Genomic DNA, 27,240 nt, shown 5'->3' on the forward strand with positions numbered 1-27,240 from the left:
AACACAGATGCCCTGTCCAGACTCCCCTGTTTAGCGAGTGAAGGTGCCAAAACCCCCAACTTTTTGTATGTGACAAAGTCACTGGTAAGGTGCTGGAGGGGTGATATGTATAGCTGCGGTTAAAGGCTTCAGTGATATAAAACCCAGAAGTTTTCCTCCAGTACATTAAGTGCTGCAAGGAATTAACAACCAATTTGTTTAAAGGGCTGTTTTTTTCAATTTCAGTAGGTGTTTGATGAAAGTTTCTGCCTTGTCCGGGGAAACAAAAGTATGAGAAACACCAGAATCATTTCCCAACAGGAGGATAGCTGGGTATTTAAGTTGGAAATGGATTCCTTCCTGGTATAGCCTCGTACAGATAGGGCTAAAAGCCTTACGTCGTCTTGTGACCTCAGCTGAGAAATCGTCAAAGATGAGGACTTTGTAACCACGAATCATCACCTGATGGGTACGCCGCCGATAAGCTTGTAAGATGTCGTTGTAATTCAAGAAGCACATGATGGTCTCACGTTACTGGTTTAAATTTCTTCCTTCAGCTGTAGCCAGGGATGATCGCAGCCCCACTCTGTGTCCTTTCCACTTTACGACCTCCAGTGAGTTGTGGGGCCTTAGGGAGATCTGTTCACAAATTGTCTTTAGATCCTTCGGCAGTATAGATTTCGGCAGGCCTACCAGACGTAAATCGTTACGTTGTGAGCGATTTTCCAGATCATCAGTTCTATCCCATAATAAGGCATTTTTTTTTGTGAGTGTCGGGATCTTATTGTGATCGCTGTAAGTATCATCTTCAATGTTTGACACACTTTTTTTTTTTCTAGGTCAGAAATACTTTCGTCCTGTTCGTCTTGTCGATCCTGTAACCCCATTAGGGCTTTATTTAGAGAGTCTTCAATGATGGATTTAATTTCCAGCATAATTTTAGCCATAATGTCAGCAGCCATAGAGGAGATGTATATTTGAAGATCTAGGTTACCAGGCAATGGTGGCACGGACTGAGTGACCTCACCAGGTGCATTGTCAGAAGCAATCTCTGTAGATATCGTCTTGGCAGACTGCCCGGTTTGTTGGCATTGTCTCTGGCCACTACGTAAAAGGTACCGATCCATATATAAGTATAGTGTGCGAACAAGATAGTGTCCTACCTCTATCAATCGTGATCCACCAGGTTGTTTGCTAGTTGCATCAGGTTGTAGGAGTTTGAATGACTATGGTGGAGGGCAGAGGATAAATATCATAAACTTTCACATGGTTGGCGCCCGACCCGGAAGTCACATAACTTTAGTACTAGCGTGCATCCCTTATAACTAATTAAAGATTGATTGGGCAGCATAGTTCACTGTGTCAAGCAGCGATGCATTGGGTTTTATTAACCCTTGAAGTGCAAGGTCACTATATAGAAGCACTGCAGTTCAGTATAGTTTAACAATGTACATTGGCACTCAGACTATATAGATAAATAATCCTGGACTGTCACATTAAAGATGTATGCCCCATCAGCACCCTCGGGTGCATCCTCTGTGGTTTGTTGTGGGGGAGGGGGTAGATCACCCTGATATTAGCTGGTTCTCTATTGCAGTGTAAAAATTATGGTTTCAGTTGAGTCTCTGTCTTTTCCTTAGTGTTTAGCTGCTACTGAGGTTGCTCACCTTTTCCTGGTATGAGCTATTCTAGACAGACGTCACCTCCGCTTAGAGTTCTGCCTCAGCCTACAAACCGGCTGTCCACTCTGGAGACTTCCGGTGATTGCTCCTGTGTTGTCCTGCCTTGTCTCTGCAGAAGAGGAGACAAGCTGCTGATGTTGCCGCTAGAAGGATCACCCGGCAATATGTTACCGGCACCGCGTAGCTTCGTTGCCGCCTCTTCTCTTTCCAGCCCTCAGGCAACTCAGGGCTGTTTTTTTGTGGACAACCATAGAGTGGTTGGGAGGTTGTCCACTCCAGGGTGGGGTCTGGGGCTTAAATAGCTTGTCTCCAGAAGCAGTCATTGTTCAGTAGGGCTGGAGAGAGGAACTCCAGTGGTTTGTGTCCTGAGGAGGAAAGACTGAACCTGTGTGATCCCTGTGTTTTTCTAGAGCGGGCATCTGATGTACTAACCATCCAGTGTTCCTAAACTTTTACATTTGCGCATTTTCCTTTTTGTAATTTTTAAAATGGAAAACAGATGAAAATATATATATTTTGCCTAAAATACAAAGGAAATGTGTCCTCTTTTAGAGATCATTTAATCTTCAAATTTCTTGACTGTTCACATTAACAGTAATTTTGACCAGGGGTGCACAAACTTTTCCTTGCCACTGTAATATGCAAATAACAATAAATAATAATAATTTTTATTTATATAGCGCCAACATATTCCGCAGCGCTTTACAACTTATAGAGGGGACTTGTACGGACAATAGACATTACAGCATAACAGAAATCACAGTTCAAAATAGATACCAGGAGGAATGAGGGCTCTACTCGCAAGCTTACATACTATGAGGAAAAGGGGAGACACGAGAGGTGGATGGTAACAATTGCTTTAGTTATTTGGACCAGCCATAGTGTAAGGCTCGGGTGTTCATGTAAAGCTGCATGAACCAGTTAACAGCCTAAGTATGTAGCAGCACAGACACAGAGGGCTATTTACTGCATAAAGTGTATGAGAACACGATGCAAGGAACCTAATTATGTGTTTTGTTTTTTTTTTTTATATATTTTTAATAGGCCACACAGGGATAGTTGGGTTAATGCGTTGAGGCGGTAGGCCAGTCTGAACAAATGCGTTTTTAGGGCACGCTTAAAACTGGGGGGATTGGGGATTAATCGTATTAACCTAGGTAGTGCATTCCAAAGAATCGGCGCAGCACGTGTAAAGTCTTGGAGACTGGAGTGGGAGGTTCTGATTATTGAGGATGCTAACCTGAGGTCATTAGCGGAGCGGAGGGCACGGGTAGGGTGGTAGACTGAGACCAGAGAGGAGATGTAGGGTGGTGCTGAGCCATGGAGTGCTTTGTGGATGAGGGTAGTAGTTTTGTACTGGATTCTGGAGTGGATGGGTAGCCAGTGTAATGACTGGCACAAGGTAGAGGCATCGGTGTAACAGTTGGTGAGGAATATGATCCTGGCAGCAGCATTCAGGACAGATTGGAGCGGGGAGAGTTTGGTAAGAGGGAGGCCGATTAGTAGAGAGTTACAATAGTCCAGACGGGAATGAATAAGAGAAACAGTAAGAGTTTTTGCAGAGTCGAAAGTAAGAAAAGGGCGAATTCTATAAATGTTTTTGAGATGCAGATAAGAAGAGCGAGCCAGTGATCGGATGTGGGGGGTGAATGAAAGCTCGGAATCAAGGATGACCCCAATGCAGCGGGCATGTTGCTTTGGAGTAATGATTGAACCGCACACAGAGATGGCAATGTCAGGCAAAGGTAGGTTAGTAGAGGGAGAGAACACGAGGAGTTCAGTTTTTGACAGGTTCAGTTTCAGATAGAGGGAGGACATGATGTTAGAGACAGCGGTAAGACAATCACTGGTGTTTTCTAAGAAGGTCGGAGTGAAAGCAGGAGAAGAGGTGTACAATTGGGTGTCATCAGCATAGAGATGGTACTGGAACCCAAATCTACTGATTGTTTGTCCAATAGGGTCAGTATACAAAGAGAAGTGGAGGGGGCCTAGGACTGATCCTTGAGGAACCCCAACAGTAAGGGGAAGGTGAGAGGAGGAGGAACCAGCAAAACATACAGTGAAGGATCGGTCAGAGAGATAGGAGGAGAACCAAGAGAGAACAGTGTCCTTGATGCCGATGGAGCGGAGCATAGTGAGGAGGAGCTGATGATCCACAGTGTCGAATGCTGCAGAAAGATCCAATAGAATTAGCATGGAGTAGTGACCATTAGATTTAGCTGTTAGTAGGTCATTAGAGACTTTAGTGAGGGCAGTTTCAGTAGAGTGTAAAGAGCGGAAGCCAGATTGAAGAGGGTCGAGAAGAGAATTATCTGAGAGATGGCGGGTAAGACGGGAGTGGACCAGGCGTTCCAGGAGTTTAGAGATGAAGGGAAGATTAGAGACAGGTCTATAATTAGCGGCATTGTCTTTTCAGAGAAGAAGAGGACTCATTAGTGCCACCTGTTGGAAGTAGCAATCCTACAAGTCATTAATGACCCTTTAACAAGTCTTTCCATATGACTTATGATAAACGTCAAATCAGAATCTCAATTTGCAGACACAGTGGTGCTATATAGTTCAAGTTCTCTTCCTCTCTGAAGAGGCAATTTGCATATTAAATTTCCCAGAGGAGCATTGCCCAGCGAATAAGCCTCCTTACATTGGCATGCCAGAGCTGGTGTCACGCCGTTCTGTCTGTTTCTGCTTTTCGGCGTGACAATGCGTATGTTTGCTTTAACCCTTTACTCTTTTCCCCCTAATTTGAGCTGGGATACTGTTGGCTGTTACCTGGATGGAGCCTTCTCAGTTCCTGCTCTGCTACACAGCCGTACATGGGTGGTTAGGTCTTTGCCCTGCTGCATACCTTCCTCATGTGCGGTCCCTTGTTGCTGCAGTGAAGCTGTCCGCGGGTTGTGAGGTCATTTGCAGCTGGTGCATGACTTTCCACGTGGGTCAGTGCATGCAGTCTCAGTCAGGTGCCCTGAGCCTCAGATCCTGCACTGATTTTGCTGTAATGGTTTCTGTTTGTGCTTAGGGCATGTGCGGCCACACCTCCCCTGCTTTTATCAGGATTAGGGTGTGTACTTGAAATGCTGTCCCCAGCCAATTGCTGAGGTGCAGCTCCTATATAAAGTTCCCCTGCCCTATGAGCGGGGCCTGAGCTACTCACAAAGCTCCTGAACTTTGCTATGTGTGTTCCTGTTCCTGCACCTCTCCTGTCTGTTTTGGTACCAAAGTCCTTGCCTTGATTCCTGTTTTGTCCTGTTCTGGCACCTGTCCTGGAGGCGGTATATCCAGGCCCAAATCCTTGATTCTGTACCTGTCCTGTACCTGAACCTGTCTGAACTGTCTGCTATGATTATGTCCCTGGAATCCCTCTGCATCTGGAGCCTCACTCCCAGTGACTTTGAGTCTCTTGTAACCGGTGTTTCTGCTGAGCGTCTACTACTCTGTGCTCTGACTACCATGCGGTGTTAACCCCGTCTGGCCCACGTCCAGTATTGCGGTGCTTGCACCATCACGCTTGAGTTCCTTCCTAGGTCCGATGCCCGGATCCTGACGACCGCAGTCTGGAACCTGATGACTGCTGCCTGGAGCTTGGAGCCTGATCTTTGGTGGTGCCTGTAGGTCGTGTCGGATGTCCGGAACCGAACGACTCCTGTCTGATGTCTGCCGGTGACCCTGGGTCCAGATGTCCTGATGTCCTGTCTGTACCCTGATGTCCTGCCTGTGTCCTGATGATCTCATGGACCCTGATGTCCTGATATCCTGTCTGAACCCTGATGTTCTCTGTCCTATGTCCTGATGTAACTGATAACCTGGGCTGCCACGCCAGTGTCCCAGCTGATGACCTGGGCTGCCACGTCAGTGTCCCAGATGTCTATCTGATGTCCCTGATGACTTTGTGTACCCTGATGTCCCGATGACCTCATGTGTCCTGATGACCTGATGTCCTGTCTGTACCCTGATGTCCTGCCTGCGTCCTGATGACCTCATGTACCCTGATGTCCTGCCTGTGTCCTGATGTCCTGCCTATGTGTGCCTCGGTGATCCGTTGGTGCCTTAGGGTCCACTGGGTGGTACCCTTCTAGGAGGTGTGGAATCGGGAGCCTGGCATAGTCTTGTTTGGTTTATGTACTGTGTGACTTTACTTTAGTAAACTTTACTGTCTCTATACCTGAAGTTGTGCGGTGTAATCAAGTCCTACGTGTCTCGTTCCTTGTCCACATGCTCAGCTGCCACAGAACCCCGGTTTCTGCTCTCCCCTAGTTCGGGTAGTCCCGGGTCCCCCTCTGCGGTTTAAGGGGTCCGTATTGCGTCCCTGGGGGATGTTCGCCCCACGCCTTCTGAGGTTGGTCGGCTTGCGGGCATCTATGGGCTGTGCTGCATCTGCGGCTGCAGCTGATCGTGACAGCTGGTATGTCACACTCCGCAAGGAGAAATGTCATCCCTTAGACCAAGACTGATGATGTTGTCCTTCCATGCTGCTATATTTGACCTTCATGCTGCTACACCTTCAGTCTTTGTGCTAAATAAAGAGTTGGGATGCTTCATGCCTGGGTGTGCAGTGTATGGAAGACATAATGGCACCCACAAGAGACTGCAAATTCAAAATTGAAAATGTAAAAGGATGGCAACTGGCAAAAAGGCAGAATATAAATCTTTCTTTATCCTGAAGTTATGTTTTTCCTCAAGTTTGATCTGAAATGTCACCTCAAATGAAAGGGTCCATCCACCTCTCGTGTCTCCCCTTTTCCTCATAGTTTGTAAGCTTGCGAGCAGGGCCCTCATTCCTACTGGTATCTGTTTTGAACTGTGATTTCTGTTATGCTGTAATGTCTATTGTCTGTACAAGTCCCCTCTATAATTTGTAAAGCGCTGCAGAATATGTTGGCGCTATATAAATAAAAATTATTATATTATTATTAAAGGGTATGCTTTAAAAATGATGTCTCCTTAATTAACTCCATTTCTCTGCATGCAGGGGCTTTCCTAAGTGGCTAATAGAAGGGACCCCCTCTCTATGATCGCCCCATGCCTTATCAGGCAGAAAGAAACCAGTCCCTATAATCTACAAGTGATGGAAATTGGTTTTAATGATTCTATACCGTTTTGATGTTTTATTCGAAATATTGTATTGCTTCTTAATGCAAAAATACTGTTTGTTTTAATAAATAGGAGTATAATTGTTAAAAAATGTAGTTATGGTTATTTCTTTATTTTTTTCAGAAAAGAAGAATAATAAACCTAAAGATCCACCGCCATTTGAGGGAATGGAGGTAACACTTTACTGAGGATTACTAGTGTTGGCATTTGTTTTTATGAATCAACACATTAAAGTATTGTGATCTTTTTTTAATTAAAGGGGTTGTTCACTACTAGGAAAACCCCTTCACAATTGAGTCGCATGTTGCATGTCGCATGTAGTCACATGTCGCATGTAGTCGCATGTTGCCGCATGTTGTTGAATGTCGCATGTAGTTGCATGTTGTTTCATGTTGCCGCATGTAGTCGCATGTTGCATGTGACATGTAGTCACATGTTGTTGCATGTCGCATGTAGTTGCATGTTGTTGCATGTCACATGTGGTCGCATGTAGTTGCATGTTTCATGTCACATGTTGCATATTGTCACATGTAGTTGCATGTTGTTGCATGTGACATGTAATCACATGTCACATGTTGTTGCATGTCACATGTTGTTGCATGTCGCATGTTGTTGCATGTCACATGTTGTTGCATGTCACATGTTGTTGCATTTCACATATGGTTGCATGTCACATGTGGTTGCATGTCACATGTTGTCGCATGTCGCATGTTGTAGCATGTGGCATGTTGTCGCATGTAGTTGCATGTTGCTGCATGCGACATGTAATCACATGTTGCATGTTGTTGCATGTCACATGTGGTTGCATGCAGTCACATGTTGCATGTTGTCGCATGTAGTTGCATGTTGTCGCATGTAGTCACATGTGGCATGTTGTCGCATGTAGTCACATGTAGCATGTTGTCACATGTTGTTGCATGTGGCATGCTGTCACATGTGACATGTAATCGCATGTTGCATGCTGTTGTATGTCACATGTCGCATGTTGCATGTTGCATGTGGTCGCATGTCGCCGCATGTTGTTGTATGTCACATGTAGGCACATGTTGAATGTCACATGCAGTCACTTATTGCATGTCACATGTAGTCACATGTTGTTGCATGTCGCATGTAGTCGCATGTTGTTGCATGTCGCATGTAGTCGCATGTTCTTGCATGTCACATGTAGTCTGATGATGCATGTCACACATAGTATGTTGAAAGTCGTATGTTGCATGTCAAATGTGGTAGGTTGCAAGTCGTATATCGCTGGGTGTACTGTATGTCACAGTGTTTATTTCGCCGGGTGTATGTTGTATGTAATCTGCTCGTAGATAGATGAGATAGATAAATAGATAAAAAGAAAGAATAAGGCTATGTGCACACGTAGGTTCGGGTCCCTGCGGGTTCTCCCGCAGCGGATTTGATAAACCTGCAGGGCAAAACCGCTGCGGTTATCCCTGCAGATTTATCACGTTTTGTCTTGCGGTTTCCGCTGCGGGCTTTGGTTTTACTATTGATGCTGCATATGCAGCATCAATAGTAATGTTAAAAATAAAAAAAAAAAATAGTTATACTCACCCCCTCTGACGTCCCGATCTCCTCGGCGCTGCACGCTGCAGTCCGTTTCCAAAGATGCTGTGTGAGAAGGACCTTCGTGACGTCACGGTCATGTGACCACGGCGTCATCATGGTCATGTGACCGCGACGTCACCGCAGGTCCTGCTCGCACAGCAAACCTGAGACCGGATGGCCGCGTGCAGCGCAGAGAGGTAAGTATAGCTTTATTTTTTATATTTATTCTTTTTTTTTTACCACAAATATGGTTACCAGGGCCTGGAGGAGAGTTTCCTCTCCTCCACCCCGGGTAGCAACCGCACATTATCCGCTTACTTCCCGCATCGTGGGCACAGCCCCATGCGGGAAGTAAGCGGATCAATGCATTTCTATGTGTGCAGAATCGCTGCGATTCTGCACAAAGAAGTGACATGCTGCGGGTTGTAAACCGCTGCGTTTCTGCGCGTTTTTTCCTGCAGCATGTGCACAGCGGTTTGCGGTTTCCATAGGGTTTACATGTAAATGCTATGGAAACTGCTGCGGACCCGCAGCATCAAAATCGCCGCGGTAAAACCCGCAAAGTGTGAACATGGCCTAAGAAAGTTAGAAGGTATACCATAGATAGAACGGGATAGCTAAGCTGAAAAGAGCTAGATAGATGATAGATCAATAGATAGAAAGAATGATAGATACATAATAGATCGATAGAAAGATCGATAGATAGAAAGATAGATATATAGATAATAGATAGAACGATAGATAGATAATAGATAGATAGAAAGATAGATAGAAAGAACGATAGATAGATAATAGATAGAAAGAACGATAGATATATAATAGATAGATATAAAGATCGATAGATAGATAGAAAGAACGATAGATAGATAATAGATAGATAGATAGATACTCTAGATAGAAAGAACGATAGATAGATCGAAAGAACGATAGATAGATAATAGATAGAAAGATCAATAGATAGATGATAGATAGAAAGAACGATAGATAGATAAATAGATCGATAGAAAAATAGAAAGAACGATAGATAAATAGCTAGATAGATATATAGAAAGAACGATAGATAATAGATGGATTGAAAGATCGATAGATAGATAATAGATAGATAGAAAGAACAATAGATAGATAATAGATAGATAGCTAGAAAGAGCGATATATAGATCGATAGATAGAAAGATAGATAGATAATAGATAGATAATACATAGATAATAGATAGATAATAGATAAATAGATACATAGATAGTTAGATAGATAATAGATTGATAGAAAGATCGATAGATAGATAGATAGAACGATAGATAGATAGATAGAAAGAAAGATAGATAGATTGATATATAGAACAATAGATAGATAGAAAGATAGAAAGAAAGAACAATAGATAGAAAGAAAGAACGATAGATAGAAAGAAAGATAGATAGATAATACATAGATAGATAGAACGATAGATAGATAGATAGGTAGGTAAGCGATTTTGGCACCAAACTTACGCTCACAGTTCGGGCAGAGTAAATTTTACTGGCATCCAGATAAACACTATGCACATATGAACACTTCCGGGGCACCCAGGTTAAAGTGACGACCCGCACATGCGCAGTGATGTAAAGTTATGCTATGCCCACAGTTGGCAGTTAGCAAATTAGACGTTACTGTGCAGGCGCTAAAGACAACGCCAACGGCGGGAATAAATTTTGCAGGGAATCGCAAGAGGTGGGGGAGGAACCACAATTTCATAACGCCCATATGACCAGACCAGCGTGAGTGACAGCACAAAACGGCGACTTTACAAAGGTATTTCGGCAGCATAGGGGTGGAATAAAGGCACAAAAAAGACACTAATGTAAAGCACAGCTCTGCCCCTATTTAACGCTTTTTTATCTCATCTTTAAAAAACGGGGTGACCGGTTCCCTTTAATAAAACAGGATAAAAGGTTTTTAACAAATCCTGCGCCAACCACGGCATTATTTTATCATCTACCAAAATTGCATAAGAACCCTAAAACAACACCTGGCAGACCTATTATATCAGGAATAAGCTCCTTGACTTGTCATCTCTGTAATAATTATAGGGGATAACTCAGGAGACTCTTTGCGTGGAACAAGACAACTACAGGACACAAGTTTTATAAGTAGTAAAGTCTATATTATCACACGGTGATTCAAACAGGTGCAGAGAGAAACTCAAGTTCACAACACTTGGAGTAAATATTAAATGCAGCTTAGCAGTCTATAGGAAACTTCAGAGGAAAATGCAATCACGCAGAAAGTCTATGAAGCACAATTATTCTTGAGGATACTTGACACGAATAAGTCCTTGCTTAGTCCAAAACACAGATAGATATGCTTATAAGGCAGTTCAAATAATATCTTAGCTCAACCAGGGAGGCCTGGGAAATAGTCTCCGGTTCTTGCAGAGCAGCAACAGCTTACATGTCCAGCAAATGCAGATGGAAGTAAACACGAGCAGCAGATGAAGGAGGATTACTGGAACTGGTGTATGCAGCAGGAACTCAGAGCAGAGTAGCAGGATAACCCCACAGGTTCACAGGAGCAGGTATATAGCCAGGGAGTAACCATAGGTCAGGAGCTGGATGCATGGCAGAATACTCTAGTACAGACTGAAGGCTGGGGTGGAGTTATATAGCAGGAAGACACAGTGCACATGAGACCAAAGACGCCATCTTGTAAAAGGGCAGTAATGCACAAAAGGTAATAAAAAATGTTCAGAGTCCTGACAATCTTTCTCATATTGACTTGTTTTTACAAGATCTAGTATAGTCTCTTCTTATTTGAGAGATTCCACACAATTAATTGAGGAATTGAGGGATATTGAATGCAAAGACAATTATTCTTTCATCTCATTGCATGTAAATTCATTATATTCAAACATTGATCATGAAATGGGGTAAATGCGGTGGGTTTTTATTTAGCAAGGACAGAGATGTTTCTCGAGCAAAGGGATTTTTTGTTAAGGGGTCTGAAATTCATTCTTGAACATAATATGTTCACTTTTGAAGGAGTACTGTATTTACAGTTGCTCGGCACCGCGATGGGGGGCTTGGGTCACACCAAGTTTCGCAAATTTATTTATGGAGCGATTCGAGTCCTCGTCATCACTCTCTAAGCCTATTTTCCATGACAAAATAAGGCTCTATAAGTGCTTCATAGATGATCTGATTATCATATGTCAGGGGACAATTAATAAAGGCGCTTAATAATAACACCTGGGGGATCATCTTCACATCACAAATCAACAAAGTAAAAATGGTGTTTCTTTATCTGGAGATCAGCAGTAATGGGAAAAACATTATCACATAAACCCATTTTAAAAAGTGGATTCAAATGGCTTTTTAGATTTTTAATAGTTCACATTATAAAAAGTGGAAGGTCTACATAACCCGCAGTCAATTTTTTCATATAAGAAATAATTGTATGACAGAATCGTATTATGTGGTTCAGTCCAAAATCCTGAAAAGAAAATTTTAAGAACAAGGATACCCCAAAAATCTGATAAATGGTGCATATAGGGACAATAAAGTAAAGATACAGGAGGAATTTTAGAAGGAAAAAATAGGAAAGGGGATAAATGGTAAAGAAAAAAGTGATGGAAATTGAATTTTGTGACTACAATTAACAGGGGAAATAAAGTTATAAGAACTGTGCTTTCAAAATATTGGTATATCTTGAAACGTGACCCTGTTTTTTTGGAAAACATCTCCCTGATAAACCAGGGATTACATATAGAAGAGGGAAAACTTTGAAAAACTTGGTGGCCCCTAGTAAATTAAAAACCTGTTTGATTTAAAAAGAAAAAACAAAAATAAGAATCACATTTTATGTAGTGTTCTTCAAGAAAATGGAGTTTTTAAAAAATTTAGTTTTTAAATGCAATTCCAAAAAATGTTTGACCTGTGGAATCCTAGATCATGGGGCCAAAATTATTAAATGCAATAACACTGGTTATGTTTTTGACATCCCACAAAGACTCACCTGTAGTAGTGATTATGTTGTATATGTCATCACTTGCAGTTGCGGTTTGCAATGTGTGGGACGCACCATGCAGACACTGCGGTCCCGCATTAATGGACTCAAGAATAGAGCAAAAAATGGCTTTTTGAAGCATAGCCTTTCGAGGCATTTGCTAATTAAACATAATAACATTTTTAAAACTAGATGGGTATTTCCTGAAGGAACTACAGATAGTGCTTTAGAATGTTACCCAGGCTGCCCCTGCAAGTTTTACACTTGCATGCCCCTCGGGGTCCGATTTGGTGGGCGGGGCCACTCTGGGTCTGCTTTCATGGGCGGGGCACCTCAGGTGCCGATTTGGTGGGCGGGGCCCCTCAGTGGCTGATTTGGTGGGCGGGGCCCCCAGGTGCCGATTTGGTGGGCAGGACCACTCTGGGTCTGATTTGGTGGGCGGGGCCACTCTGGGTCCGATTTGGTGGGCGGGGCCCTTCAGGGGCCGATTTGGTGGGTGGGGCCCCTCGAGCCGATTTGGTGGGCGGGGTCACTCTGGGTCCGATTTGGTGGGCGGGGCCACTCTGGGTCCGATTTGGTGGGTGGGGCCACTATGGGTCCGATTTGGTGGGCGGGGCCACTATGGGGCCGATTTGGTGGGCAGGGCCCCTCGAGCCGATTTGGTGGGCGGGGCCCCACGGGATCCGATTTGGTGGGCGGGGCCCCACGGGGTCCGATTTGGTGGGTGGGGCCCCACGGGGTCCGATTTGGTGGGCGGGGCCCCTCTGGGGCCGATTTGGTGGGTGGGGCCCCTCTGGGGCCGATTTGGTGGGCGGGGTCACTCTGGGGCCGATTTGGTGGGCGGGGTCACTCTGGGTCCGATTTGGTGGGCGGGGTCACTCTGGGTCCGATTTGGTGGGCGGGCTCACTCTGGGTCCGATTTGGTGGGCGGGGTCACTCTGTGTCCGATTTGGTGGGCGGAGCCACTCTGGGTCCGATTTGGTGGGCGGGGTCACTCAGGGTCCGATTTGGTGGGCGGGGAACCTCAGGGACCGATTTGGTGGATTGGGTCACTCAGGGTCAGATTTGGTGGGCCGGGTCACTCTGGGTCCGATTTGGTGGGTGGGGCCCCTCAGGGGCCGATTTGGTGGGCGGGGCCCCTCAAGCCGATTTGGTGGGCAGGGCCCCATGGGGTACGATTTGGTGGGCGGGGCCCCAGGGGGGCGATTTGGTGGGCGGGGCCACTCTGGGTCCGATTTGGTGGGCGGGGCCACTCTGGGTCCGATTTGGTGGGCGGGGCCACTCTGGGTCCGATTTGGTGGGCGAGGCCACTCTGGGTCCGATTTGGTGGCCCGGGTCACAATGCTTTCCAATGAGGGGGAAACAATTTTCAAATGCAAATTGCGCCAAAACTACAAATCCGATCGACATTAAAATAACTTAGCACACCTCTCGTGGACGCTGGCTTCGAAATGACACCTCACTGGAGTCTGTGCGTTCAGCGGTTCGGGCCGCATTAACTGCGAAAAAAAGCCTAATAATAATAACTAGATGGGTATTTCCTGAAGGAACTACAGATAGTGCTTTGGAATGGTGCCCGGGTTGCCCCAGCAAGACTTTCACACTTGGGTGCCCCTCAGGCGCTGGCTTGGTAGTTGTAGCCCCTAAAGGGGTGAGGCCACTATGGGTCCGATTTGGTGGGCGGGGTCACTCTGGGACCAATTTGGTGGGCGGGGTCACTCTGGGACCAATTTGGTGGGCGGGGTCACTCTGGGACCGATTTGGCGGGCGGCACCACTCTGGGTCCGATTTGGCGGGCGGCGCCACTCTGGGTCCGATTTGGCGGGCGGCGCCACTCTGGGTCCGATTTGGCGGGCGGCGCCACTCTGGGTCCGATTTGGCGGGCGGCGCCACTCTGGGTCCGATTTGGCGGGCGGCGCCACTCTGGGTCCGATTTGGCGGGCCGGGTTACTCTGGGTCCGATTTGGCGGGCCGGGTCACTCTGGGTCCGATTTGGTGGCCCGGGTCACTCTGGGTCCGATTTGGTGGGCTGGGTCACTCTGGGTCCGATTTGGTGGGCCGGGTCACTCTGGGTCCGATTTGGTGGCCCGGGTCACTCTGGGTCCGATTTGGTGGCCCGGGTCACTCTGGGTCCGATTTGGTGGCCCGGGTCACTCTGGGTCCGATTTGGTGGCCCGGGTCACTCTGGGTCCGATTTGGTGGCCCGGGTCACTCTGGGTCCGATTTGGTGGCCCGGGTCACTCTGGGTCCGATTTGGTGGCCCGGGTCACTCTGGGTCCGATTTGGTGGCCCGGGTCACTCTGGGTCCGATTTGGTGGCCCGGGTCACTCTGGGTTTGATTTGGTGGCCCGGGTCACTCTGGGTCCGATTTGGTGGCCCGGGTCACTCTGGGTCCGATTTGGTGGCCCGGGTCACTCTGGGTCCGATTTGGTGGCCCGGGTCACTCTGGGTCCGATTTGGTGGCCCGGGTCACTCTGGGTCCGATTTGGTGGCCCGGGTCACTCTGGGTCCGATTTGGTGGCCCGGGTCACTCTGGGTTTGATTTGGTGGCCCGGGTCACTCTGGGTCCGATTTGGTGGCCCGGGTCACTCTGGGTCCGATTTGGTGGCCCGGGTCACTCTGGGTCCGATTTGGTGGCCCGGGTCACTCTGGGTCCGATTTGGTGGCCCGGGTCACTCTGGGTCCGATTTGGTGGCCCGGGTCACTCTGGGTTTGATTTGGTGGCCCGGGTCACTCTGGGTCCGATTTGGTGGCCCGGGTCACTCTGGGTCCGATTTGGTGGCCCGGGTCACTCTGGGTCCGATTTGGTGGCCCGGGTCACTCTGGGTCCGATTTGGCGGGCGGCGCCACTCTGGGTCCGATTTGGCGGGCGGCGCCACTCTGGGTCCGATTTGGCGGGCGGCGCCACTCTGGGTCCGATTTGGCGGGCGGCGCCACTCTGGGTCCGATTTGGCGGGCGGCGCCACTCTGGGTCCGATTTGGCGGGCCGGGTTACTCTGGGTCCGATTTGGCGGGCCGGGTCACTCTGGGTCCGATTTGGCGGCCCGGGTCACTCTGGGTCCGATTTGGTGGGCCGGGTCACTCTGGGTCCGATTTGGTGGGCCGGGTCACTCTGGGTCCGATTTGGTGGGCCGGGTCACTCTGGGTCCGATTTGGTGGCCCGGGTCACTCTGGGTCCGATTTGGTGGCCCGGGTCACTCTGGGTCCGATTTGGTGGCCCGGGTCACTCTGGGTCCGATTTGGTGGCCCGGGTCACTCTGGGTCCGATTTGGTGGCCCGGGTCACTCTGGGTCCGATTTGGTGGCCCGGGTCACTCTGGGTCCGATTTGGTGGCCCGGGTCACTCTGGGTCCGATTTGGTGGCCCGGGTCACTCTGGGTCCGATTTGGTGGCCCGGGTCACTCTGGGTCCGATTTGGTGGCCCGGGTCACTCTGGGTCCGATTTGGTGGCCCGGGTCACTCTGGGTCCGATTTGGTGGCCCGGGTCACTCTGGGTTTGATTTGGTGGCCCGGGTCACTCTGGGTCCGATTTGGTGGCCCGGGTCACTCTGGGTCCGATTTGGTGGCCCGGGTCACTCTGGGTCCGATTTGGTGGCCCGGGTCACTCTGGGTCCGATTTGGTGGCCCGGGTCACTCTGGGTCCGATTTGGTGGCCCGGGTCACTCTGGGTCCGATTTGGTGGCCCGGGTCAATCTGGGTCCGATTTGGTGGCCCGGGTCACTCTGGGTCCGATTTGGTGGCCCGGGTCACTCTGGGTCCGATTTGGTGGCCCGGGTCACTCTGGGTCCGATTTGGTGGCCCGGGTCACTCTGGGTCCGATTTGGTGGCCCGGGTCACTCTGGGTCCGATTTGGTGGCCCGGGTCACTCTGGGTCCGATTTGGTGGCCCGGGTCACTCTGGGTCCGATTTGGTGGCCCGGGTCACTCTGGGTCCGATTTGGTGGCCCGGGTCACTCTGGGTGCGATTTGGTGGGCCGGGTCACTCTGGGTCCGATTTGGTGGCCCGGGTCACTCTGGGTCCGATTTGGTGGGCCGGGTCACTCTGGGTCCGATTTGGTGGCCCGGGTCACTCTGGGTCCGATTTGGTGGGCCGGGTCACTCTGGGTCCGATTTGGTGGCCCGGGTCACTCTGGGTTTGATTTGGTGGCCCGGGTCACTCTGGGTCCGATTTGGTGGCCCGGGTCACTCTGGGTCCGATTTGGTGGCCCGGGTCACTCTGGGTCCGATTTGGTGGCCCGGGTCACTCTGGGTCCGATTTGGCGGGCGGCGCCACTCTGGGTCCGATTTGGCGGGCGGCGCCACTCTGGGTCCGATTTGGCGGGCGGCGCCACTCTGGGTCCGATTTGGCGGGCGGCGCCACTCTGGGTCCGATTTGGCGGGCGGCGCCACTCTGGGTCCGATTTGGCGGGCGGCGCCACTCTGGGTCCGATTTGGCGGGCCGGGTTACTCTGGGTCCGATTTGGCGGGCCGGGTCACTCTGGGTCCGATTTGGCGGCCCGGGTCACTCTGGGTCCGATTTGGTGGGCCGGGTCACTCTGGGTCCGATTTGGTGGGCCGGGTCACTCTGGGTCCGATTTGGTGGGCCGGGTCACTCTGGGTCCGATTTGGTGGCCCGGGTCACTCTGGGTCCGATTTGGTGGCCCGGGTCACTCTGGGTCCGATTTGGTGGCCCGGGTCACTCTGGGTCCGATTTGGTGGCCCGGGTCACTCTGGGTCCGATTTGGTGGCCCGGGTCACTCTGGGTCCGATTTGGTGGCCCGGGTCACTCTGGGTCCGATTTGGTGGCCCGGGTCACTCTGGGTCCGATTTGGTGGCCCCGGTCACTCTGGGTCCGATTTGGTGGCCCGGGTCACTCTGGGTCCGATTTGGTGGCCCGGGTCACTCTGGGTCCGATTTGGTGGCCCGGGTCACTCTGGGTTTGATTTGGTGGCCCGGGTCACTCTGGGTCCGATTTGGTGGCCCGGGTCACTCTGGGTCCGATTTGGTGGCCCGGGTCACTCTGGGTCCGATTTGGTGGCCCGGGTCACTCTGGGTCCGATTTGGTGGCCCGGGTCACTCTGGGTCCGATTTGGTGGCCCGGGTCACTCTGGGTCCGATTTGGTGGCCCGGGTCACTCTGGGTCCGATTTGGTGGCCCGGGTCACTCTGGGTCCGATTTGGTGGCCCGGGTCACTCTGGGTCCGATTTGGTGGCCCGGGTCACTCTGGGTCCGATTTGGTGGCCCGGGTCACTCTGGGTCCGATTTGGTGGCCCGGGTCACTCTGGGTCCGATTTGGTGGCCCGGGTCACTCTGGGTCCGATTTGGTGGCCCGGGTCACTCTGGGTCCGATTTGGTGGCCCGGGTCACTCTGGGTCCGATTTGGTGGCCCGGGTCACTCTGGGTTTGATTTGGTGGCCCGGGTCACTCTGGGTGCGATTTGGTGGGCCGGGTCACTCTGGGTCCGATTTGGTGGCCCGGGTCACTCTGGGTCCGATTTGGTGGGCCGGGTCACTCTGGGTCCGATTTGGTGGGCCGGGTCACTCTGGGTCCGATTTGGTGGGCCGGGTCACTCTGGGTCCGATTTGGTGGGCCGGGTCACTCTGGGTCCGATTTGGTGGGCCGGGTCACTCTGGGTCCGATTTGGTGGGCCGGGTCACTCTGACTGACAGCAGGATAAGGGAATGGCTGATAACAGAGAATAGACTGACAGCAGGACAAGGGAATGGCTGATAACAGAGAGAATAGACTGACAGCAGGACAGGGGAATTGCTGATAACAGAGAGAAATAGACTGACAGCAGGACGGGGAATGGCTGATAACAGAGAGAATAGACTGACAGCAGGACAGGGGAATGGCTGATAACAGAGAGAATAGACTGACAGCAGGACAGGGGAATGGCTGATAACAGAGAGAATAGACTGACAGCAGGACAGGGAATGGCTGATAACAGAGAGAATAGACTGACAGCAGGACAGGGGAATGGCTGATAACAGATAGAAATAGACTGACAGCAGTACGGGGAATGGCTGATAACAGAGAGAAATAGATGGGTATTTCCTGAAGGAACTACAGATAGTGCTTTGGAATGGTGCCCGGGTTGCCCCAGCAAGACTTTCACACTTGGGTGCCCCTCAGGCGCTGGTTTGGTAGTTGTAGCCACTCTGGGTCCGATTTGGTGGGTGGGGCCCCTCAGGGGCCAATTTGGTGGGCGCTGTATACTGCGGGGCTCTGCGCTGTATACTGCGGGGCTCTGCGCTGTATACTGCGGGGCTCTGCGCTGTATACTGCGGGGCTCTGCGCTGTATACTGCGGGGCTCTGCGCTGTATGCTGCGGGGCTCTGCGCTGTGTACTGCGCGGCTCTGCGCTGTGAACTGCACGGCTCTGCGCTTTATACTGCGCGGCTCTGCGCTGTGTACTGCATGGCTCTGCGCTGTGTACTGCGCGGCTCTGCGCTGTGTACTGCACGGCTCTGCGCTTTATACTGCGCGGCTCTGCGCTGTGTACTTCACAGCTCTGCGCTGTGTACTGCGCGGCTCTGCGCTTTATACTGTGCGGCTCTGCGCTGTGTAGTGCGCGGCTCTGCGCTGTGTACTGCGCGGCTCTGCACTGTATACTGCGTGGCTGTGCAATATACTACGTGGACATGCATATTCTAGAATACCCGATGAGTTAGAATCGGGCCTCCATCTAATAATCATAAGACTACAGATAGTGGTTTGGAATTGTGCTGTACTGTCACTTTAAGAGCTGATATTATCTGACAAAACTTGTGAGCTGATGTAGAGTTCATAGGCGTTGGCATAGTAACTGTGTCTGACTGCGCATATGAATGAGCTAATCAGCCAGGTGGCAGTTATTTTTAGAAATTGCCTCAGAAACCAGCCCATTATAAACGTATGGGACAATTTCCCTATTGAAACGCATTGAAAGACTTTTTTCAAACACAAATTGCGCAAAAACTACAAATCCGATCGACACGAAAAATACTTAGCACACCTCTCAGGAACGCTGGCTTCGAAATGACACCTCACTGGAGTCTGTGAGTTTAGCGGTTCGGGCCGCATTACGTGCGGACTGAATAATAAGAATAAGAAGAAGTTTACCACGGTGGAATAACAGTATAGTGCTTTGTTCCAAAGCACTATAATAAGAAGTTTACCACGGTGGAATAACAGTATAGTGCTTTGTTCCAAAGCACTATAATAATAATAATAAGAAGTTTACCACGGTGGAATAACAGTATAGTGCTTTGTTCCAAAGCACTATAATAATAAGAAGAAGTTTACCACGGTGGAATAACAGTATAGTGCTTTGTTCCAAAGCACTATAATAAGAAGAAGTTTACCACGATGGAATAACAGTATAGTGCTTTGTTCCAAAGCACTATAATAATAAGAAGAAGTTTACCACGATGGAATAACAGTATAGTGCTTTGTTCCAAAGCACTATAATAAGAAGTTATCCATGATGGAATAACAGTATAGTGCTTTGTTCCAAAGCACTATAATAATAAGTTTACCACGATGGAATAACAATATAGTGCTTTGTTCCAAAGCACTATAATAACTAGATGGGTATTTCCTGATGGAACTACATATAGTGCTTTGAAATGGTGCCCGGGTTGCCCCAGCAAGACTTTCACACTTGGGTGCCCTTCAGGCGCTGGTTTGGTAGTTGTAGCCACTCTGGGTCCGATTTGGCGGGCGGCACCACTCTGGGTCCGATTTGGCGGGTGGCGCCACTCTGGGTCCGATTTGGCGGGCGGCGCCACTCTGGGTCTGATTTGGCAGGCGGCGCCACTCTGGGTCCGATTTGGCGGGCGGTGCCACTCTGGGTCCGATTTGGCGGGCGGCGCCACTGTGGGTCTGATTTGGCGGGCGGCACCACTGTGGGTCCGATTTGGCAGGCAGCGCCACTCTGGGTCCGATGTGGCGGGCGGCGCCACTCTGGGTCCGATTTGGCGGGCGGCACCACTGTGGGTCTGATTTGGCGGGCGGCGCCACTGTGGGTCCGATTTGGCGGGCGGCGCCTCTCTGGGTCCGATTTGGCGGGCGGCGCCACTCTGGGTCCGATTTGGCGGGCGGCACCACTCTGGGTCCGATTTGACGGGCGGCGCCACTCTGGGTCCGATTTGGCGGGCGGCGCCACTCTGGGTCCAATTTGGTGGGCGGGGTCACTCGGTCCGATTTGGTGGGCGGAGTCACTTCGGGTCTGATTTGGTGGGCGGGGCCACTCAGGGTCCGATTTGTTGGACAGGGTCACTCGGGGTCCGATTTGGTGGCGGGGCCACTCTGGGTCCGATTTGGTGGGTGAGGCCACTCGGGGTCCGATTTGGTGGGCGGGGCCCCTCAGTGGCCGATTTGGTGGGCGGGGCCACTCAGGGTCCGATTTGGTGGGCGGGGCCACTCAGGGTCCGATTTGGTGGACGGGGTCACTCTGGGTCCGATTTGGTGGGCGGGGCCCTCTAGGGGCCGATTTGGTGGGCGGGGCCACTCTGTGCTGTATACTGTGCACCTCTGCGCTGTATACTGTGTGGCTCTGCGCTGTACACTGCGCGGCTCTGCGCTGTACACTGCGCGGCTCTGCGCTGTATACTGCGCGGCTCTGCGCTGTATACTGCACGGCTCTGCGCTGTATACTGCGCGGCTCTGCGCTGTATACTGCGCGGCTCTGCGCTGTATACTACGCGGCTCTGCGCTGTATACTGCGGGGCTCTGCGCTGTATTCTGCTCTGTATACTGTGCGGCTCTGCGCTGTATACTGCGCGGCTCTGCGCTGTATACTGTGCGGCTCTGCGCTGTATACTGCGGGGCTCTGCGCTGTATACTGTGGGGCTCTGCGCTGTATTCTGCGCTGTATACTGCGTGGCACTGCTCTGTATACTGTGGGTGGGGCCCCTCAGGGGCCGACTTGGTGGGTGGGGCCGATTTGGTGGGCGGGGTCACTCTGGGTCCGATTTGGTGGGTGGGGCCCCTTAGGGGCCAGTTTGGTGGGCGGGGCCACTCTGCGCTGTATGCTGTGCGGCTCTGCGCTGTACACTGCGCGGCTCTGCGCTGTACACTGCGCGGCTCTGCGCTGTATACTGCGAGGCTCTGTGCTGTATTCTGTGCTGTATACTGCGCGGCTCTGCGCTGTATACTGTGCGGCTCTGCGCTGTATACTGCGCGGCTCTGCGCTGTATACTATGGGTCTGTGCAATATACTACGTGGACATGCATATTCTAGAATACCCGATGCGTTAGAATCAGGCCACCATCTAGTAATAATAATAAGACTACAGATAGTGCTTTGGAATTGTGCTGTACTGTCACTTTAAGAGCTGATATTATCTGACAAAACTTGTGACCTGGTGGGCTGATGTAGAGTTCATAGGCGTTGGCATAGTAACTGCCTGACTGCATGTCTGACTGCGCATATCAATGAGCTAATCAGCCAGATGGCAGTTGACAGTTATTTTTAGAAATTGCCTCAGAAACCAGCCCATTATAAACGTATAGGAAAATTTCCCTATTGAAACACATTGAGACACTTTTTTCAAACACAAGTTGTGCCAAAACTACAAATCCGATCGACACGAAAAATACTTAGCACACCTCTTGGGGAAGCTGGCTTCAAAATGACACCTCACTGGAGTCTGTGAGTTTAGCGGTTTGGGCCGCATTACGTGCGGACTGAATAATAACTAGATGGGTATTTCCTGAAGGAACTACAGATAGTGCTTTGGAATGGTGCCCGGGCTGCCCCTGCAAGACTTTCACACTTGGGTGCCTCTCAGGCGCTGGTTTGGTAGTTGTAGGCCCTCAGGGTTGAGGCCACTCTGGGTCCGATTTGGCGGGCGGCGCCACTCTGGGTCCGATTTGGCGGGCAGCGCCACTCTGGGTCCGATTTGGCGGGCGGCGCCACTCTGGGTCCGATTTGGTGGGCGGCGCCACTCTGGGTCCGATTTGGAGGGCGGCGCCACTCTGGGTCCGATTTGGTGGGCGGCGCCACTCTGGGTCCGATTTGGTGGGCGGCGCCACCCCGGGTCCGATTTGGCGGGCGGCACCACCCCGGGGTCCGATTTGGCGGGCGGCGCCACCCCGGGTCCGATTTGGCGGTTGGCGCCACCCTGGGTCCGATTTGGCGGGCGGCGCCACCCTGGGTCCGATTTGGTGGGCCGGGTCACTCTGGGTCCGATTTGGTGGGCCGGGTCACTCTGGGTCCGATTTGGTGGCCCGGGTCACTCTGGGTCCGATTTGGTGGCCCGGGTCACTCTGGGTCCGATTTGGTGGGCCGGGTCACTCTGGGTCCGATTTGGTGGGCCGGGTCACTCTGGGTCCGATTTGGTGGCCCGGGTCACTCTGGGTCCGATTTGGTGGCCCGGGTCACTCTGGGTCCGATTTGGTGGCCCGGGTCACTCTGGGTCCGATTTGGTGGCCCGGGTCACTCTGGGTCCGATTTGGTGGCCCGGGTCACTCTGGGTCCGATTTGGTGGCCCGGGTCACTCTGGGTCCGATTTGGTGGCCCGGGTCACTCTGGGTCCGATTTGGTGGCCCGGGTCACTCTGGGTCCGATTTGGTGGCCCGGGTCACTCTGGGTCCGATTTGGTGGCCCGGGTCACTCTGGGTCCGATTTGGTGGCCCGGGTCACTCTGGGTCCGAGTTGGTGGCCCGGGTCACTCTGGGTCCGAGTTGGTGGCCCGGGTCACTCTGGGTCCGAGTTGGCGGGCGGCGCCACTCTGGGTCCGATTTGGCGGGCGGCGCCACTCTGGGTCCGATTTGGCGGGCGGCACCACTCTGGGTCCGAGTTGGCGGGCGGCGCCACTCTGGGTCCGATTTGGCGGGCGGCGCCACTCGGGGTCCGAATTGGTGAGCGGGGCAATAATTATAATATGCGGGGCTCTGCGCTGTATGCTGCGGGGCTCTGCGCTGTATGCTGCGGGGCTCTGCGCTGTATGCTGCGGGGCTCTGCGCTGTATGCTGCGGGGCTCTGCGCTGTATGCTGCGGGGCTCTGCGCTGTATGCTGTGCGGCTCTGCGCTGTATGCTGTGGGGCTCTGCGCCGTATGCTGCGGGGCTCTGCGCTGTATGCTGCGGGGCTCCGCGCTGTATGCTGCGGGGCTCCGCGCTGTATGCTGCGGGGCTCCGCGCTGTATGCTGCGGGGCTCCGCGCTGTATGCTGCGGGGCTCCGCGCTGTATGCTGCGGGGCTCCGCGCTGTATGCTGCGGGGCTCCGCGCTGTATGCTGCGCGGCTCCGCGCTGTATGCTGCGCGGCTCCACGCTGTATGCTGCGCGGCTCTGCGCTGTATGCTGCGGGGCTCTTCGCTGTATGCTGCGGGGCTCTTCGCTGTATGCTGCGGGGCTCTGCGCTGTATGCTGCGGGGCTCTGCGCTGTATGCTGCGGGGCTCTGCGCTGTATGCTGCGCGGCTCTGCGCTGTATAATGTGCGGCTCTGCGCTGTATACTGCGCGGCTCTGCGCTGTAGGCTGCGGGGCTCTGCGCTGTAGGCTGCGGGGCTCTGCGCTGTAGGCTGCGGGGCTCTGCGCTGTATGCTGGGGGTCTCTGCTCTGTCTGCTGCGCAGCTCTGCGCTGTATGCTGCGCGGATCTGCGCTGTATGCTGCGCGGCTCTGCGCTGTATACTGCGGGGCTCTGCGCTGTATACTGCGGGGCTCTGCGCTGTATACTGCGGGGCTCTGCGCTGTATGCTGCGGGGCTCTGCGCTGTATACTGTAATAATAATAAGACTACAGATAGTGCTTTGAAATTGTGCTGTGCTGTCACTTTAAGAGCTGATATTATCTGACAAAACTGTGACCTGGTGGAGTTGGCAGGCGTTGGCATAGTAACTGTGTCTGACTGCGCATATCAATGAGCTAATCAGCCAGGTGGCAGTTTGCAGTTATTTTTAGAAATTGCCTCAGAAACCAGCCCATTTTAAACGTATAGGAAAATTTCCCTATTGAAATGCATTGAAACAATGCTTTCCAATGAGGGGGAAACAATTTTCAAATGCAAATTGCACCAAAACTACAAATCCGATCGACATGAAAAATACTTAGCACACCTCTCGTGGATGCTGGCTTCGAAATGACACCTCACTGGAGTCTGTGCGTTCAGCGGTTCGGGCCGCATTAACTGCGAAATAAAGCCTAATAATAATAATAATAATGATAACTAGATGGGTATTTCCTGAAGGAACTACAGATAGTGCTTTGGAATAGTGCCCGGGCTGCCCCTGCAAGACTTTCACACTTGGGTGCCCCTCAGGCGCTGTCTTGGTAGTTGTAGCCCCTAAAGGGGTGAGGCCACTCTGGGTCCGATTTGGTGGCCCGGGTCACTCTGACTGACAGCAGGATAAGGGAATGGCTGATAACAGAGAGAATAGACTGACAGCAGGACAGGGGAATGGCTGATAACAGAGAGAATAGACTGATAGCAGGACAGGGGAATGGCTGATAACAGAAAGAAATAGACTGACAGCAGGACAGGGGAATGGCTGATAACAGAAAGAAATAGACTGACAGCAGGACGGGGAATGGCTGATAACAGAGAGAAAAAGATGGGTATTTCCTGAAGGAACTACAGATAGTGCTTTGGAATGGTGCCCGGGTTGCCCCAGCAAGACTTTCACACTTGGGTGCCCCTCAGGCGCTGGTTTGGTAGTTGTAGCCACTCTGGGTCCGATATGGTGGGCGCTGTATACTGTGCGGCTCTGCGCTGTATACTGCGCGGCTCTGCACTGTATACTGCGGGGCTCTGCGCTGTATACTGCGGGGCTCTGCGCTGTATGCTGCGGGGCTCTGCGCTGTATGCTGCGGGGCTCTGCGCTGTATGCTGCGGGGCTCTGCGCTGTATGCTGCGGGGCTCTGCGCTGTATGCTGCGGGGCTCTGCGCTGTATGCTGCGGGGCTCTGCGCTGTATGCTGCGGGGCTCTGCGCTGTATGCTGCGGGGCTCTGCGCTGTATGCTGCGGGGCTCTGCGCTGTATGCTGCGGGGCTCTGCGCTGTATGCTGCGGGGCTCTGCGCTGTATGCTGCGGGGCTCTGCGCTGTATGCTGCGGGGCTCTGCGCTGTATGCTGCGGGGCTCTGCGCTGTATGCTGCGCGGCTCTGCGCTGTATGCTGCGCGGCTCTGCGCTGTATGCTGCGCGGCTCTGCGCTGTATGCTGCGCGGCTCCGCGCTGTATACTGCGGGGCTCTGCGCTTTATACTGTAATAGTAATAAGACTACAGATAGTCCTTTTGAATTGTGCTGTGCTGTCACTTTAAGAGCTGATATTATCTGACAAAACGGTGACCTGGTGGAGTTGGTTGGCGTTGGCATAGTAACTGTGTCTGACTGCGCATATCAATGAGCTAATCAGCCAGGTGGCATTTGGCAGTTAAGTTATTTTTAGAAATTGCCTCAGAAACCAGCCCATTTTAAACGTATAGCAAAATTTCCCTATTGAAATGCATTGAAACAATGCTTTCCAATGAGGGGGAAACAATTTTCAAATGCAAATTGCGCCAAAACTACAAATCCGATCGACATGAAAATAACTTAGCACACCTCTCGTGGACGCTGGCTTCGAAATGACACCTCACTGGAGTCTGTGCGTTCAGCGGTTCGGGCCGCATTAACTTAAAAAAAAAAAACCTAATAATAATAATAACTAGATGGGTATTTCCTGAAGGAACTACAGATAGTGCTTTGGAATGGTGCCCGGGCTGCCCCTGCAAGACTTTCACACTTGGGTGCCCCTCAGGCGGTCCGATTTGGTGGGTTGGGTCAATCTGGGTCCGATTTGGTGGGCGGGGTCACTCTGGGTCTGATTTAGGGGGCGGGGTCACTCTGGGTCCGATTTGGTGGGCCGGGCCCCTCGGGGTCCGATTTGGTGGGCCGGGCCTCTCGGGTTCCGAATTGGTGAGCGGGGTAATCTACTATCTAATTGTCTAAGGGCACTTCCGTCTTTCTGTCTCACAACACCGCTACGTCATCATCTCGTGAGACCGCAATGCACTCTTGGGACCGGAGCGCGCAACAAGCATCGGGTACCGGCCACTCCAGGTGCAACAAGCATCGTGTACCGGCCGCTCTAGGAGGTGCAACAACCATCAGATACCGGCCGCTCCAGGAGGTGAGTATGTAACTTTTTTATTTTAATTCTTTTTTTTTTTTAACAGGGATATGCAGTATACTATGTGACTGGACAATATACTACGTGACTGGGCAGTATAACTACGTGGCTCTGCGCTGTATACTGCGTGGCTCTGTGCTGTATACTGCGTGGCTCTGCGCTGTATACTACGCGGCTCTGCGCTGTATACTGCGTGGCTCTGCGCTGTGTACTGCGCGGCTCTGCGCTGTGTACTGCGCGGCTCTGCGCTGTGTACTGCACGGCTCTGCGCTGTGTACTGCGCGGCTCTGCACTGTGTACTGCGCGTTCTGCGCTGTATACTGCGCGGCTCTGCGCTGTATACTGCGCGGCTCTGCGCTGTATACTGCGCGGCTCTGCGCTATATACTGCGTGGCTCTTCGCTGTATACTATGCGGCTCTGCGCTGTGTACTGCGCGGCTCTGTGCTGTGTACTGCGCGTGTCCGTGCTGTGTACTGCGCGTGTCTGCACTGTATACTGCGCGGCTCTGCGCTGTGTACTGCGTGGCTCTGCACTGTGTACTGCACGGCTCTGCGCTGTGTACTGCACGGCTCTGCGCTGTGTACTGCGCGGCTCTGCGCTGTGTACTGCGCGGCTCTGCGCGTTATACTGCGCGGCTCTGCGCTGTGTACTGCGCGGCTCTGCGCTGTGTACTGCGCGGCTCTGCGCTGTGTACTGCTCGGCTCTGCGCTGTGTACTGCACGGCTCTGCGCTGTATGCTGCGCGGCTCTGCGCTGTGTACTGCACGGCTCTGCGCTGTGTACTGCGCGGCTCTGCGCTGTGTACTGCGCGGCTCTGCGCTTTATACTGCGCGGCTCTGCGCTGTGTACTGCGCGGCTCTGCGCTGTGTACTGCGCGGCTCTGCGC

General features: G+C 51.9%; 1 protein-coding gene across 3 annotated transcripts in view; it reads left to right on the forward strand.

Annotated features, from left to right (window-relative positions):
- KIFAP3 (kinesin associated protein 3) overlaps window positions 1-27,240 on the forward strand; it is an 811,853-nt gene that overhangs the window by 254,258 nt on the left and 530,355 nt on the right. For all 3 annotated transcript variants that reach the window (XM_077276224.1, XM_077276225.1, XM_077276226.1), the window contains one exon: window positions 6,873-6,922. In XM_077276224.1, the coding sequence (XP_077132339.1) occupies window positions 6,873-6,922 (50 nt within the window). The remainder of the gene's footprint in view (window positions 1-6,872; window positions 6,923-27,240) is intronic.

Source organism: Ranitomeya variabilis, chromosome 8 (genome assembly GCF_051348905.1).
Source record: "Ranitomeya variabilis isolate aRanVar5 chromosome 8, aRanVar5.hap1, whole genome shotgun sequence".
Classification (NCBI taxonomy): domain Eukaryota; kingdom Metazoa; phylum Chordata; class Amphibia; order Anura; family Dendrobatidae; genus Ranitomeya; species Ranitomeya variabilis.